Genomic DNA, 17,076 nt, shown 5'->3' on the forward strand with positions numbered 1-17,076 from the left:
CAATACCTATTTGACTGGTGCATCTCCACGATAGCATAGTTTACCAATGGGACCTTCACATGCTAAATGTTCGGATTTTGAAAAAAATCATCTAGAATTACTGCCCGAATTGTCGAATCCTCGTATGGTGTCCATTGAAACTATATCAACATGATAAAAATATTAGTTATATAGGTAATACTAAATAATAAATACTAAATACTAAATAAGAAACGACTATTTTATTATGTATATATATTTTATTTAATACTTACTTGTGCTTCCAACCGTTGGTCTAATAGAAGGCTTATATCTTCAAGAGATGAGGGTATTCCAACATAACTTGCCGAATGGTTTCACCTAATTAAATAATTTTTTAGCATACAATTATATTTTAAATCAACGTAATAATTGTAAAATCTAATATAAAATTTACCTCGTTATTAGTGGGAATGTATATGGGTGGTGCACTCGAGGACGTAAAAATGGAAAGCGAAACCGTGCCCATGATTGCAGTAGTGATAGGCATCCTCCAATTTTGGCTTTATTCAGTTGTGTCGCCCAGCACATCTCCTGGTACAATGTTGCTAACACGGTAGACCCCCAACTTAATTCACCTGCTACTCTAAAATCAACGAGTTTCAGCAGCCATCTTAGATGTACGTGATTTCGTGACAAGTCCGGCATCAGATAACCTCCAATCATCTCATGAATATATGCCTGAGTATATCGTATTCTTTCTAATTCAGTCAATCATTGTCCGGCTCCGGAAATGTGTCTCGTAACCACCCCATCTCGATCCGACCTCCGTTAATATAATCCGGAATAGCACTCAAAAGCTCGTAGCATGCGGCCCCCTAATCAGCAGATTGAGCGGACCCGGTGACTGCATACCCATCGACCGACAATCCCAATTGCAATTGCACGTCTTCTAGAGTGATAGTACACTCTCCGCATGAAAGATGGAAAGTGTGCGTCTCAGGTCTCCACCTGTCTATCAATGCACTGATTAGTTTCGGGTCCAACTTGCACCCCCGGCCTATCATGGCCACGTGCCAAAAACCCACTTTTCGCAGGTAATTCTCTATCAACGACGATGGAGGACCAGGCATATTACGGGTATAGCATTGCAACACCCGATCTACAGACTGTTACAAAAAAATTATAAAATAAATATTAATTAAAATTGCATAAATGAAAAATACATTAAATACTATTCAAAAATTAATTAAACTTATCACTTACCATTGTCATTTGATCGACGGGGATGTGTTTCGTATCGAGACGAATTAATTCTCCGGCCATTGCTAACACGATTGAATAGTTTTGTAATTTTAAAAATAAAACTAATTCAAAAAAAATTAAACACAGCTTTTTTGCAAAAATTAGAGACAAATTTGACAAAAATTGAAATAAATTTGAGAGAATTTGGAAAGAATTTAGAGAGATTGTGAGAGGACTATTGTGTGAAAAAATGAAAGGGGGAGGGACCTTTTATAGTTTTTTTTTTTACCGTTGGAGTTCAAATGGTCATATGACCGTTGGGGGCAAAACACTTCCCTGGGGGAGCGTTTTGTCCACGTCAGCAAAGCGCGCCTTCAAGGAAGCGCTTTGTGCTGAGGTGGACGAAGCGCTTTGTGCTGAGGTGGACAAAGCGCTCCCCCAGAAAAGCATTTTGCTGACACGTACCCTGACTTCCCGCTGATGTGGACGCGCTTTTGGGAAAAATGGTCCTTTCCTGTAAATAATGAAAAAGTCGGACCATTTCAGTAAATAACGAAATAAAAGGCTTTTTTTAGTAAATTGCCCAATTATGTTAGTATTATTTAAATACAAAGAATTTTTTTAATTTATTTTCATTTGTTGGAAAATATTTATTTTAATTTTTTAATATATTTGATGTATTATATTTTTTAAATTTATTTTGTATAAAAATGATAAAAAAAATTAATACAAACAAACCGAGTCAAAATCGAATTTAACATTTTTAATTTAAATTAAACTTAAGTAAAATTTTAAACTTCTTTTTTCCAACCAAACTCAAAATGGATGGAAAAAAAAAAGATCTCACCTGCCTTTAATGATGTGGTGCGCCAGATAAGTTTAGTCATTAAACACGTGTAAATTAAACTTGTGTTTTATTTAGTTATTTTTTACTCAATTTTTTCACTTCATTTCTTCTTCTTTAAACTAGAATGATCTGTTTCTCTTGCACCACTGCTCTGCTACCAGCGTCTTCTCCGACCCAAATAACAACAACATTTCATTTTAAATTTTAAATTCAAATTTTATATCTTCAATACTTAATTTTTCAACATTTCATTTTCTAATTTATCAAACAATAACTAAATAAGCAAAACAATTATATTGAATCAAATCCAATATCCAACTTGAGATTTTGGTGTTAGAAAAAAATCTTTTTTCAAGTTTTGTAGGATCCCTATATCATGCATCATCGTGTCATCTATTCGAGAAAATCTTTTAAATTCAACGGTAAAAGTTTGGAATTTTTGAGAATCCAAATTTAGGATTCATTATGTGCAATTATATATTTGGGTCTTAAAGTCCCATCATATGTTGTTACTTTGTTTGGGGTTTTAATCTAATTAGTCAATTTAGTTTGAATTATTCTAATTGTTAATTCACATTTACCATAATAATTTGATTTTATTTTATGATTTCTCAAGCATATATCATATCTATACTTTAATTATATTATACGAGAAATTATTTTATGGATCCTTCCCACCACATAATCCATGGTCCCTCTCCAATTATTTAATGACATTTTAGTAATTTTTTCAATGTCATTGACACATAATTTTAGTAATTTTTTTATCCTAAACCTCGAGCCCCAAACCCCGAACTCAAAATCCTAAACCTTGAACCTTTGTAACACCCTACACCCGGCTCAATCGTCAAGCCTGAATATTAAGATTTCACACCACCGTCACACATCGCACTCATAGTAAATTGTCATATTATTATTATTTAGCATTCGCACAACTTTGAGTCTAACATACAACATCCAACATTAAGTCATGCTTAACATAATTCCATTGAACTAATACTACAACTATATATGCTTTTGAACCACATAACAGAAATTTCAGAACAAGTACGTAGATATTGATACTGTAGCAATGGTAACGATATTTCACAAAAAAGGTATTGGTACCAATTGGAAAATCAATAACAAAATAGCATTTGTTTCTCGTTTAAAAATCAACATCCCAACAATTATCAGTACATTTGCTAAAGTATCGATTATTTTACCCCGAGTATCAATACTCGTGATATGGTATCGATATCAAATTGTAAAACTGACTTCCTCCACATTCGAAAATCACAGAGGTATCATTTTTATAACCCAAATACTGATACCTTTGATCCAGACCAAAAACATACAACACATCTAAGCACTTAATCCATTCCAACAAATATCTAATCAACGTGCATCATTTACCTCTTTAAACCAATGTCAAAATGATCAAAATAACAATTTAAAACATCAAAAACATGTCCGAGCAAGAATCAACATACCAAGGTCTAAGCCTATAGTTCCTAGGAATAATTAAGCTACAAAATATCCAAAACATCATGGCAATATCATGCAACAGTTCTACCACATTACTCAACGTCCATTGACCGTACATACAGTTCATGGCACTTCAACATAGCAAATCTTCAAACCAAAACAATACCAATGAAATAATTATGACATCTATTAAAAGTGCTAGAAAACTAAACCCATAAAATATCATGAGGACCACAATAATAATCAATCAAAATCTAACCACATTTCCTTATCCGTACAGTTCAAAAAATAATATTAATACCACCTATGCAAATACTAAAGCCTAACTTGGATCACTTGGTATCCCCACACCGCTCACATCGTAAACGCTAAATATCTGCAATGGTTAGAGAGTGTGGGTGAGCTTAAACAAGCTCGGTGAATGTCGAAGTAACCACAAAGTATACACAATATCAAAGGTTAAATAAGAGCATACTACAACACATTCACAACCATATTCTAACCAAGTCAAAATAACATATTCATGTTTCATTAAATCATAAAACTAGCATATACTCTTACATGCAATTTCACTCAACTCGCTTATATATATAATTCATTTAACAATAATTCATCAAGACTAAACAACGTATACATGCTTTAATAACTTACAAGTCTAGCTCATATATTCACATGCATTCACAAGTTAAATAAAAATAACCCAAACCACAATTACATATACAATTACCATGAGAACATACTAACATTTTCATGAAACTTAAATCAACACATTTAACATATTATTCACATGTTTATGCATCCATCTCGCATCATATTATCACAATACATAAGATCACATTTAAACGATAATTTGGCACTTGAGGCTGTGAAACATAAAAGTGGGCTCTAGCACCACACATAGAATACACAGATATCCAACACACCAATTGACTATAGAGTCGAACATATCCCAAAAAGTAAAGCATAAAGCTAACACTCTCGAACACACCAAACATGTCCCATTTAATGGAGCTTAGCTCACATTCTCTTATCTCTCCAACTTATCTCAATGCCTCAATGCCTAAAAACGCAATACATATAGGTAAGTACTCACAATCCTATGGCATGTTAACTATACCCAACAATTTCAAGAGATCACAAGGCCAAAATATCCACAATTACACATTCTTAATTACTGATTTAATGCACATCATCTCTGTTCATATTCATCAATTTACATCACAACTTGTACACAATGCATGCTTATCGGATTCATATTTAATTGCACTTTAAAGGTCACAATAATGCTCATTGAGCCATCACATATCCAACTACATATGTGTGCATTAAAATTAGTACATCATATATCACATACAAGTATTCTCACATAATACTTGTTATAATAATATCACATTCCACAATTCAACACATATATACTTACCGAAATTTTGCTCGCTTTCACTACATATTTGCATTATTAACATATCATTATCATAGTCATTGACATATATATCATACCCACAACACAACTCAATTCATAATAGTCATCACACATGTCTCATATCACAATATCGCATCATAATAATCAATCCATAATTATTCAGATAATCACATAATTTGCCAAAACAAAGAAAGGGAAATAGAAAGCTTACACTCAGAACTTAGGATAGAGGTTTAGGCTATTCCTAAGCTCCCAATTAACACTATGAATCGTGTCTACAAGTAGCGATTCCAAACACTCATTGATCACGCTTTCGTCTAATTACTGAAAGCTTAAACTAGCTTTTCCTTGTCTTTATCTTTTCTCGTTAAAGGTCCTAATGATTCCAAAGCTTCAACAAGGTAAATCACACAACAACACAATCAACAATCAGCCGCAGACTCACTTCACACAATCAAAACACAAGTCTAAGATAAATTCTCATGTAATCGAAATCTTCAACATAGCAAAATTGAATTTTGATTATCTCGGTCTATACTTAATATTTTCTCCTAAAATTGATTTCATTCATCTAATTATTCACCTACAATTGATTCTCAACCTTTAAGCTACTAAAAACTATCCAATTCATGGTATTTAAAATTTTCGACAAGTTTATGTTAATCTTCACAAAAAATCATTAAAATGTTGGAAATCTTCAATGAAACTTTAAATTAAGTTTAGAAACCTTCTAATCATGTCAAAACTAATTGGAAAATATTTTGAAAGCACATTTTTACTCGAAATCCTGAAATCTACCATTAACGACTCAATTTTCGGCTTTTATTTAAAACATGCGATTTAACGGCTAAAAACTCTATTTAAAGCATCAAATAACATCAAAAATTACCTTAGTTGACAAGAATCTAATGTTTAATCAAAAACATGAAAAATCCAAAAATTAGCAATGGAGAAATCTATGTTGTTCTTAGATGTTTTTCTTGAAATACTATGGAGATTTATGGCTTGAGGAATGATATAAAACTAAGAAATTAAGTTTGGGAATCAAAATTTAATGGGAGGAGCTTTGGAATGCAATGGACTACATAACAAAAATATGGAGAAGAGACTAAAGTGAGTTTTATAAAGATGATGAGGGAAATATGGTGAAAATTAAAATTTGGTTTAATTGCCTTTTAAAAACTCATAATTTAGACCATTTTATAAATCAGTCCTTATTTCAAAATTGAAAGTCTTTTGAACATTATTTTCAAAAAACATTTTTTTTTTCAAAAGGCCATAGACAAAACCAATTTCGGGTTACCACAAATCAAAATTTTCCAAACCCATTCAGAGCCAAAATTCCTAATTTACCATAAAAAATTCTAGGCCCAATTTGGTGTATGATAACCTTGAACCCCAAATCTTGAACCATGAACCCCAAATCCTAAACTATAATAGTCTGTTTTCTCGTGGTGTCGAAAATAGTGGTTTCGGGACCACAAATCTAACAAGTAAGTTCGTAAATGTTTTTATTTAATATTTACGAGTCAAGTAAGTTCATAAATATTATTATTTAATATTTACGAGTCAAATATAGTGCAATAATAAAATTTGATTTAATGATTTATATTAAATGAAAGAATAATTAGGTTTAAGTAGTATGACTCTAAAGTCAAGTGGTTTTAGAAAATGAGGTATCAGAATCTCGTTTCTATAAACCGAGCCATAAATATTTTTTAAAATATTTTTTAAATATTTTTAGAGTGTTATTAAGGTCGTATTAAAATTTGGTTAAGAAATTTTAATGTTTAGATAATTAATTAATTAAAACGGACTAACTTGTAAAAAGTGTAAAAGTCAATTATTATTAGTATTTAAGTGTCCATTTGTATAAATTAAAAATGGATGGTTATGGTAAACTAGCCATAATTGATAATAGTAGACGGTAATATGGTTGATTTCTTAAGTTATTATTTGAAATGTTTTATTAAATTAATGTTTAAGTATTAAAATAATAAAACAAAAGTAAAATAGATAAGCATCATCTTGACTTTGTTTCTTCACCGAAAGTAGAAGGAAGAAACTCCATTTGAGAATTTTCTAGTTTCGGCCAAACAAAAGTATGTAAGAGTGTTGGTTTCTCGTAATTTTTATATTTTTAAGATCGTTATAGTTTAATCTAGTTAGCTCGGGGGTCAATTTGTTAAATTGTTGAATGTTTAGAATTCTACCATGGATGAAATTGAAGTTTTCTTGAAATTTTTTGATAAATTATTATACTTTTTTTGTTAAATATAAGTATTTTGGTAAGTAATTTTTGATGATTTTCAAGTTTAGGGACTGATTTGTGAAAATCGTTAATTCAAGGAAAATAATGTAAATTGTGGATAAATATAGGCTATTATAAGAATTGGTAAAAATCAGCTAGCATGATTTATGGTTAAAAAGGGTGAAATTTCAAGTTTTGAGTTTAGGGAAATTGCATAAATGTTAAAATATTATGGGTAATTTTGTAAAATTTCATTATTATGGATTATAAGGTAAATTAATTATTTTAAATGCTGAAATGAGATTAATTTAATAAAAATGTTTATCTAGGTCAAAAAATGACTCAAACAGACACTAATTGCGGGAAAACCAAAAAAGCGAATTAGTCGTTGGATCACGTTAGGGCATCGTTTCAGTATAGGTAAGTTCGTATGAACTGTACTAGTTTCAATCTTGATTAAACTGAATATTTACCATGTAATTTTTAAAGTAAATGGATTGATATATAAACGTATCAATGCTATGATGAATTGATGGATATTGAGTCTCGGTTGAACCTTAAGAATTCGTAGGATATAAATGACATGTCATTAGGGATTTCATGTTTCAAGTGTTGGTCCTGAATGTCCTACCGATGGCTAAGGTCCTACATTTATTGTGAATTCCGACCCACAGCTTGTATGAATAGCATCGTGTAGCTTACATTTCGACCCACAGCTCGTGTAAGCAGACCCATTTCTCAACTCGAGTGAGCAACGATGTAAAGGAAAGGTTACTATTATATGTAAAGGCACACTATGTGTGAGCTTTCCCGAGTATCTGATGTAATTCTAGATGGTTCAACGAGTATGAAAAGGAAATGAAATGGTAAGTATTCAAATGAAATGAATCATGAAATTATAAAGAAAAATGGATTTATGAACTAAATGATGTGATTACATATGTAAGTCTATTTATTTTATGGATAATGCATTTATATCATTGACAAATGCACTAACTTGTGAATTGATGATGTTATTTAGGCTTATACTAAGGTTTTGGAATGGAATGGTAAGTAAGTAAATTTGAATGGTTTATAATCTTATGAAAAGGTTGATGAATATGTGACGTGTCTTATGAAATCCACTTATGTTATAAATGAACTTATATGGTTTATAATTTTATGAAAAGGTTTATGAATATGTGATGTGTCTTAAAAAATCCACTTATGTTATAAATGAACTTATATGAGATGTTGATGCACTTACTAATTTGTGAGTTTGATGGCGTTTCAATAGGCTTGTACTAAACTTATGACATTGGTAATGGTTCATGCTTAATCTATGAACTGTATTAATAAAATGGTAAGTTATGTTTAAGTCTATATGAGCTTATTAAGCACTTGTTGCTTACGTATTTTCTGTCCTATGTTTTATATATTATCGGAAGCTTGATCAGTTGGAAGCTCGTCGAAGACCTATCACATTATCCAATAGTCAATTCGGTAGTTGTTGAGCATTTATGGTCAAGGTTAATAGTGGCATGTATAGTGTGATTTGTAATGGTATTTTGGTGTATGTGTTGTTAGAGTTATGACATGTATAAGCTTTAGAAAGCTATGTTGGTTTGGTACACTTTGATGCCTTACCAAGTTATGTTGTTTTGGTTACTTAAAAGTGTTTGTTTATAAGATTTCTTGGCATGTTGATGATGATTTGAAAATGGTTACTTGCGACATGTTTTAGTTCATATTTGAACTAGGTTATTATGTATAGAAATGGCAATATGAACATGTGTAGGTTACCTTGTAATGGTGTCTAGTAATTGTGTAAATGGTAATATGGAATGTTTATGCTTGAAGTTATGTATGGATGTTGGACTTGTAATGCTTGTTAAGTTGAGTCCCTTTGATCAATTTTAGGTAATTGATGTGCATGGCTTTTTGGCATGTTAATATTGGCTTGGAAGTGGTCATTCATGATGTGTTTTAGGCACATAGTGGAATTAGGTCTTTATGCATGGAATGAAGCAATGTTAACATGTTTAGGTGAATCATATTTGGATGCAAATTGTGGTGCCTTTGAATGACATATTGGTTAGGTGACTTAGGATGCTTGAAATGATATGTTTATGCAAGTTTGAATGGTGTTTGAACCCCTTGAATGTGTGCTTAAGTGGTTTGAGAAGTTATGCGTGAAATGGTTTTGATTTTAGGTACATTTTGGGTTCACACGGCTTAGGACACGGCCTGGTGACACAGTCGTGTGTCATTTAAGGATTTCATAGGGTTCAAGTCAGTGAGTTACACGGCCTAACACACGGCCTGGCACACGGGCTTGTGGGGCAACTCAGAGAGTTACACGGGTGAGGACACTAGCTGGGACATAGCCGTATGTCCCTATTTCGAAAGTTATACGGCCTAGAGCCATGTCATACTATCTGGCCTCACAACCGTGTGACCCTTGTTTTCAAATTTTGTGACTTTTATTAAACTTTCCATTTTGTTTCAAATTAGTCCTGAATTGCTCCTAAGCTATTTTTAGGGCCTCAAGGGCCCGATTTAGGGATAGTTTGCATGTAAATGAATGATTTATGATATTATTAATATGTTGAATTTTATGATGTTTAAAAGTTACAGATTGTATAGTAATACTTCATAACTCTAATTCGGTGACGGAGATGGGTTTTGGGTTAAGGGTGTTACATGAACCTTAAACCCTGAATAAGATTTAGAGTTTTTGGTTTAGGTTTGGGTTTGGGTTTGAGGTTTGAGGTTCAAGGTCTGGGGTTTAATGTTTAGGGTTCGAGGGGATTAGAAAATACCAAAATTGTGTGTCAATGATATGGAAAAAATTGTTGAAATATCATTAAATAATTAGAAAAGGACCATGAATGGTGTAGTGGGAATGATCCATAAAATAATTCTCTATATTATACTTATAAACTTCCAAAATGAATGGACAATTATTTTAGATAGATTAAATATGTAACACGCCAAACCTGGCCCTTTTGTAACAGCCCATTTTTCAGTGAAATCGGAACAGTGGTTTCGGGATCACAAATCCAATCCAAAATATATTTTATTTTTATTTTACCATATGGCCCGTAATATGATAGAAATAACGTGTGAAAATTTTTATATGAAAATTTTATCGATTTAGTGCCTAATTACGAGAAGGACTAAATTGTATAAAATGCGAAAGTTGAATTCTAGTAGCTATAAGGATCAAATAGTTATGGAATTCAAAACTTAAGGTCCTTATATGGTAATTACATCATTAATAAAAGTATGTAGATTTTTATGGTGACTCATTCATGGAATTATAGAAAAAAACAAGGGTCTAAATTGGAAATACCAAAATACATGATTAATTAAAAGATAAAAAGAAATTATATCATCTTATTTTTCATCATCTTCAACCTAAAAACACATGGAAACCCTAGGAGAGAGAAAATAAGCTTTCAAGGCCTAATTGGATTCGGAAAACACAAATTCGAGGTTAGATCGAGGACAAGAAAAGATTTCAGATTAGTAGATTATTACGCGAACAAGTGTCGAGGTAAGTTCGTGTAACTTAACAGGATATGTAATTATGTAAATTGAATGTTGTATTGTATGTAATGTGATTTATGTTAATGTGCCTTACTTGTATGTTATGGAAAAATTTATACATGCTTGAAATAGTGATAAAGGGTTAAGTCCCGATTGAACATTGAATATCGACGAATGTATATTCTTTCCCGAAATTAATAAGGTCATGCATTTGTTGTGGATGGGATTTAGCTCAGATGAGTAATCCAAATGACCTTGTTATATAAAGGATTTAGCGAGGATGGGTAATCCTAATACAATACCTCTCGAGTATGAGTTAAGATTAGGGTTTAGCCTGGACTGGTAATCTTAATCAAGCTTTTTGAGCATATGCTATATAAAGGATTTAATCTGGACTAGTAATCCTGTCATACGATATGTGGATCGAGAATGTATTCCTTGGTTAAGCACCTTAGGGCACGTTTGGTTCGCTGTATTGGATTAAAGGTGTATTGGATTAGACATGTAGTGGATTAGAGGTGTATTGGAATAGAGGTGTAATAGCAAATCAACTATTTGGTTGAATGTAATGGAATAGAGGCGTAATAGTAATCTTGTGTTTGGTTGAATGGAATAGAGATGTAATAGCATAATGGAAAAAACTAAAATGACTAGAATACCCTTAGCATAAATTTGTTTTGGTAAATGATTATTGTTATTGTTATTTAAATTTTAATAAGATTATTATTATCAATAATAAATAATTTAATCATATTTAAACATAATTATTATTAAATATATTTTAATTAAAATATATAATTTAATAAAATTCTTAATAATTAGCAGAAATTTGTTTTGGTAAATTATTATTGTTATTGTTATTTAATTTTTAATAAGATTATTAATATCAATAATAAATAATTTAATCATATTTAAACATAATTATTATTAAATATATTATAATTAAAATATATAATTTAATAAAATTCTTAATATAGATAATTTAACATAATTATTAATAATCTTATGATTTAACATCCTTCAATGGACTTCGAAGGTCCTTATAGTTTCAACCCACAGTACACATTATTCAAGTTAATCTCCATATTATATTTATACATATCAAAGCTATAAGCAACATAGAAGCTAATGAGGCCCCATTTCCCACAAGTCCACATGTAGATCCTCGGCAAAGAGAAACTAAAGTTACAAATAACCTTACCAGCTATTCATGCAACATTCACACACTTTTTGGACAGGCACCAGGAGTCAACCTGTAAAGAAATGTAACTTCTTCAGCTCCTTCAACTCCATTTCCTACTTGGCACGCCTTAACAAGAGCAGCACTCATGAGCAGCACCCAAAACAGATTTAACACGACCATTGCAAATTCAATTTAACCCCGTTATGCCAAATTTGATAGAAAAAAGCTTCGGCAGAGCAGCATGGTTCATTGAGATCAATACACTTTCTACTTTGCAAATTAATAGCATGCTTCATGAGATAATCAAGTGATCTACAATTAAAAACAAATTAAACAGTACTACTGCTGAATATATTTAATGAAACACTTGAAAAGGGACCTCAAAAAAAGATTATTGATCATAATTAGAAAACTCATTTCACCGAATTTGACAGAAAAATGCTTCAGCAGAATCAACAACGGTTCATTAAGATTCATACACTTTCATCACATATTGGCAGCATGGCTCAACAGATAATCTATTACTGATTAAACTTAATCCAATAACACAAACCCATCAAAGTAAACCAATCAAACTTAAAATTTGACACGGTAAAGAAGGAAAATAACCACTCAAAATAAAATGTGAAGCAGAAAAAATCGTAAAACTACATTCTAGTTTTGGTAATTAAAACATCTAGGTTATCAACAAGTGCACAACCATGTCATTTACTTCCTTTGCATGTGGCAGCATCTGTTTAAGTTCCTCCACCTTGACGAGAATATCCATGCCCCCTTGCAGCTTCCTCTTTTGCTTGTTCGACAGCTGCCTCTTGAAGTTCAACTTCTTTCATCAAGTTCATAATCGATTGCATGGTCTGAAACAAAATTTTCTGAACCAAAATCTCATAAGTTAGCAGTTCATCCTCCCAAAATAGCAACAACAAAAAAACATTAGAAGTTCAAAATTTCAAAGATTAGTTCATTCATCATGCTGTGATCAACGATATAATGGACTAAGTTCTAGTATTATTAGCATTGCATAGGATCATTCTCAAACCCAAACAGCCTCCAAAGTTGACAAAAGAAAGTAACAAGTTTAGAGTAAAGAGTACCTTGTTATCTTTAGCATCTTCAATGATCTCTTCGAGTAGATCAATTCTACATGTTTGACTTGATCTACTAACAACAGTGTTGAAGGTCTCATCCTCAATATCACTCATTTCACCAATGCAACCCTGCTGGGATTTAAGCCCTACAAAAATTTCTGGCAATTGTTCTTGAGAGTATGACGGAACCAGCATGCTCACAGCATTTTCTTGACCGACCATGGTTCCATTGAATGAACTGCTTCTGCATAAATCTTTATTAAAATCCATGGGTCCATCAAAATTTAACTTATCATCACTGCTGCCATTCTCCAAAAGCGGGGCCGTATCATCAGCCGAGGTGAATGGGGCAACCTGTGGCGTCCTCGGAAACCCATCTTCAATGTCTGTGGTTTGGTCTTAACTTGATGAACATGAGAAATCAAGAACCAAAAGTCAAGGAAAAAACATTAGAAGATACAGTAAGATCCATTAAGGTTCATGATAACTAGTTTTAGAATCAACTTAGAGAAATTTCCATTGAAATAGAAGAAATAACATACAGTTCACCCCTTTTTTAAACTCAGAAACAATAAACTATATTATAATCCTTACTGAAGTTTGATAGTTAAGCAAGTGAAAGCATTTGATAATTCCAAAGCCTAGAACCCAAAAGATCACATAAAAGAATTGCATACAGCTCATTTGACTGCATTTATCTTTCTTCCTCAATAAAAATGGAAAAGCAAAGAAATTCTGATCAGTCCTCTCATAAAAATTTTTAACTCCTAACATAGTACTAGATTCATCAAGATGATGATCGTGACAGTTTTCCCAGAGACCTCCACTTTAACACCAGAAATCAAGTAACAAAAAATTGAATTCCAACAAAATAACAGAAATAAGGGCATGGGTATTGACAATTAAAGGGTAAAGAGAAAACCAAAATCAAAATTTGACCCAACAAAATAGAAGAAATGAAGCTTTTGGGAATCACCTGAAAGAAGTATAGTTATAGAATTCAACATCCAAACACATGAAAAGAAGTGAAGCAGAGGAGAAAATGGTTAGTCCCAAACGAAGAGCCAAGCTAGCGCTAGTTCCCAATGCCCCATGGCACTTGCTCCATCATCTTTCGAGTCAGCTTACCTCTCCGTTTCTTCATCTTTAAATTCCCAAACAAGAAAGAAGAAAACAGAGTTTCAAAGAAAGTGAAAGAAGTGGTCTTCGAAATTCCGAAAAATTATGCTTGCAAAAATGGTTCCACCTTTGGGTTTTGTTTCTATGATGAAGACCTTGGAAGAGAGAAATAAGAAAAGGAAGAAAGTGTTTTTTCTTTTTAAAATTCTGAAAATAGGAGTTATATTGTTTTGACATAGTTTCATTCATGTCTGTTTCAATGTCTGTGAAACCCATCTTCAATGTCTGTTTCAAGATTTGCATATAGACAGAGGGAGCAAATCGGCAGAAAGGGTAAAACAGGGAGGGGAAACCGAAGGGGCAACTAATCTGCAGAAAAGAGGGGGATTAGAAATCGGTGGTTTTCACCGATTAGGAAGGTAAAGGATTACACCCGTATTAGCAATACATCAAACCAAACGATGGAATACAGTCGCATTAGGTGGGGCCCACCGATTAGGGGTGTATTGACTATGCCAATACACCAAACCAAACATGCTTAAGGGTTACACTTGATAAGAATTCACGGATTAATGAATCGTACACCTCAAGTGTTCTGCTTGAGCCTTCATCAGAATTTCAATGATTCAATGGACATATAACTCTTGATTTGGCATGAAAATCTTGAGATAAAATGATAATGGCTTGAAAGAAGATTGCTTGATGAGCTCATCTATGTTACTTGATTGATATGAAGATTTTAGTTGTGACAGCCCAAAGTTGACCCTAGTCGGGAAGTGGTTTCGGGACCGCTAAACCGAGTCACCAAAATGTTTGAATGTGATACTTATTGTCTAGCATATGTAATTATGAATGTGTGAAAATTTCAAGCTTCAATTTGGTTGATTTCATGTGAATTTAGTTAATAGGACTTATGTGAGAAAATTCTAAAATGTGATAGGTCAATGTGTGAGGACCTATTAGTGCATGTGGACAAAGGGGGGGACTTGCATGTCAAATTTCCCCCCCTACTAGTAGTGGCCGGCCATGATGGGCATGATGCACAAGTGTGCAATTTATTTTATGGAAATTATGGCATGAGTATGGCACAAATAAGATATGTTAATTTGTGTCATAAAATGTTGGGATAAAACAAATAAAATAATAAAAAGGAGTATGGAGAATACAAAAAAAAATGTGTGTGTAGTTGTTTGTTCCCCCCATTGCCGTGAGCTAAAGAAGAGAAAGGAGAGAATTTTGTTCATCCTTTTCTCATCTTCATGCTTGCCGAAACTAGAAAGAAAAAACAAAGAAAAATTTTCTCATCCTTTGGTTCATCCTTGGCCAAAAATTTTAAGGAGGAAAGAAGAAGAAAGGTGAAGAGATTCGGCCATGCATGTAGCTAGGCTAAGGTATGTTTGATGATGTTCCATGAGATGCATGCATGTTTTAGTTGTTAGCTTGAGTTCTACTTGGCCCATGGTCTAAATCTTGCTATGTGATGGAATTGGCACTTGACCATGGATGCATCATTCTTGGTTGGTGTTTGATGTTGTGGTGATGAGGCATGAGGATGAGTTAAGATTCGGCCTAGGTGGAGGTTGTGTTAATGCCATTGCATGCAAAATATGAAGCTTGTTAATGATGCATGTGATGATGGCTTGATGATTCTTGAACCTCCTTTTTAGCATTTTTGTGTGAGCACATATGTGCATTGGTTGCTAAATGGAGAAGAATCGGCTAGCAAGATGTGTGCTAAGGCCGAATGTAACTTTGCATGTTAATGAGCAATGCATGTGTTAAATTGATGAAAAGGGGGAGGATGCTTTACTAGTGTGTATATGTGTGTATTAAGTGTTGAAATCGACCCCAAAAATAGACATGCATATTCGGCCAAGGGGAAAGAAATTAGCTAATATGTTGTGTTGATGCATGATTTTTGCATGTATGAGACTTTAATGTCTAATGTATAAATATGGGCTAAGTGCCTTGTGTTCATCTTTTTGATGCGTAAATGATGAAATCAATTTATTTGTTTAATTAAGCTCAAGAGCAAAGGGGAAATAAATCCGATAAAGGGAAGGAAAAAGTGGTTGAATAGCTAGCGGAATCGTTCGACAACACCCGAGGTAAGTTCTTGAGTAAGAGAGCTTAAATTACAATGTGATTAAATCATGCTCTATGTGTGGCTATTGAGCCGAATGTGCAAGGACGATATGTGCCTTGTGTTTGAGTTTCGCAAATGAAAATGAAATATGAATGTGCATGATTAATTGAATGCTGTCCGGACTAAGTCCCGAAGGCTTTGTGCTAAGTGAATATATCCGGACTAAGATCCGAAGGCCTTTGTGCGAGATACTAAATCCGGGTTAAGTCCCGAAGGCATTCATGCGAGTTATTAAATCCGGGTTAAGTCCCGAAGGCATTCGTGCGAGTTGTTAAATCCGGGTTATGTCCCGAAGGCATTGTGTGAGTTACTAAAACCGGGCTATGTCCCGAAGGCATTTGAACGAGGAGCTATATCCGGTTAAATCCTGAAGGTACGTGATTTGGTAATGAATGAGCTTGCTGTAAAATTCCAGCGAATACTCGAAAAACATCCCAATATGGGGATATGTTACGTATGTGTTGAATTTAATCGAGCCCTTACAAATAAATGTTCGCTCAGTTGATAAACGAGCTACCGGCCTTCGGCTAAGTTAGTCTATTGTGTATGTACATAAGGGTTGTGAATGTTGTGAAGCAAGTTTGATATCGGTAAATTGCGTATTATGAAATATTCCATTTAGCTAAATGTGTGTTATTCTTTGTTTATGCTGGAATTTATTGCTCAAAACTTACTAAGCATAAATTGCTTACTTCGTTCCATTGCTCCTCTGTTTTATAGATTTTTTTGGTTCTCCAGCTATCGGACTCGGGATCTTGACGTCGAAGTCGCCCACACTATCAAAGGCTCTTATGGGTACTCTTTTGGTTGAATTTTGATAT

General features: G+C 33.1%; 1 protein-coding gene across 1 annotated transcript; it reads right to left on the reverse strand.

Annotated features, from left to right (window-relative positions):
* Nucleotides 1-12,344: 12,344 nt before the first annotated feature.
* Nucleotides 12,345-14,552, reverse strand: LOC107895116 (uncharacterized). The gene is made up of 3 exons (XM_016820347.2): nt 13,967-14,552; nt 12,997-13,388; nt 12,345-12,774 (listed from the first exon to the last, which is right to left on the reverse strand). Exons 1-3 carry the CDS (start codon nt 13,995-13,997, stop codon nt 12,640-12,642), a joined length of 558 nt encoding a protein of 185 aa, XP_016675836.2. The 5' UTR covers nt 13,998-14,552; the 3' UTR covers nt 12,345-12,639.
* Nucleotides 14,553-17,076: the final 2,524 nt, after the last annotated feature.

This window comes from Gossypium hirsutum, chromosome A08, assembly GCF_007990345.1.
Source record: "Gossypium hirsutum isolate 1008001.06 chromosome A08, Gossypium_hirsutum_v2.1, whole genome shotgun sequence".
NCBI classification, from domain to species: domain Eukaryota; kingdom Viridiplantae; phylum Streptophyta; class Magnoliopsida; order Malvales; family Malvaceae; genus Gossypium; species Gossypium hirsutum.

Bases quoted from the DNA above. Each gene is read 5' to 3' on its own strand.
- LOC107895116 (XM_016820347.2), bottom strand. From the start codon at position 13,997: ATGTTGAATTCTATAACTATACTTCTTTCAG. The intron at 13,389-13,966 runs GTGATTCCCAAA...CATCAAGTTAAG, and splicing joins TATAACTATACTTCTTTCAG to ACCAAACCACAGACATTGAA. The intron at 12,775-12,996 runs GTACTCTTTACT...ATTTTGGTTCAG, and splicing joins AAGATGCTAAAGATAACAAG to AAAATTTTGTTTCAGACCAT.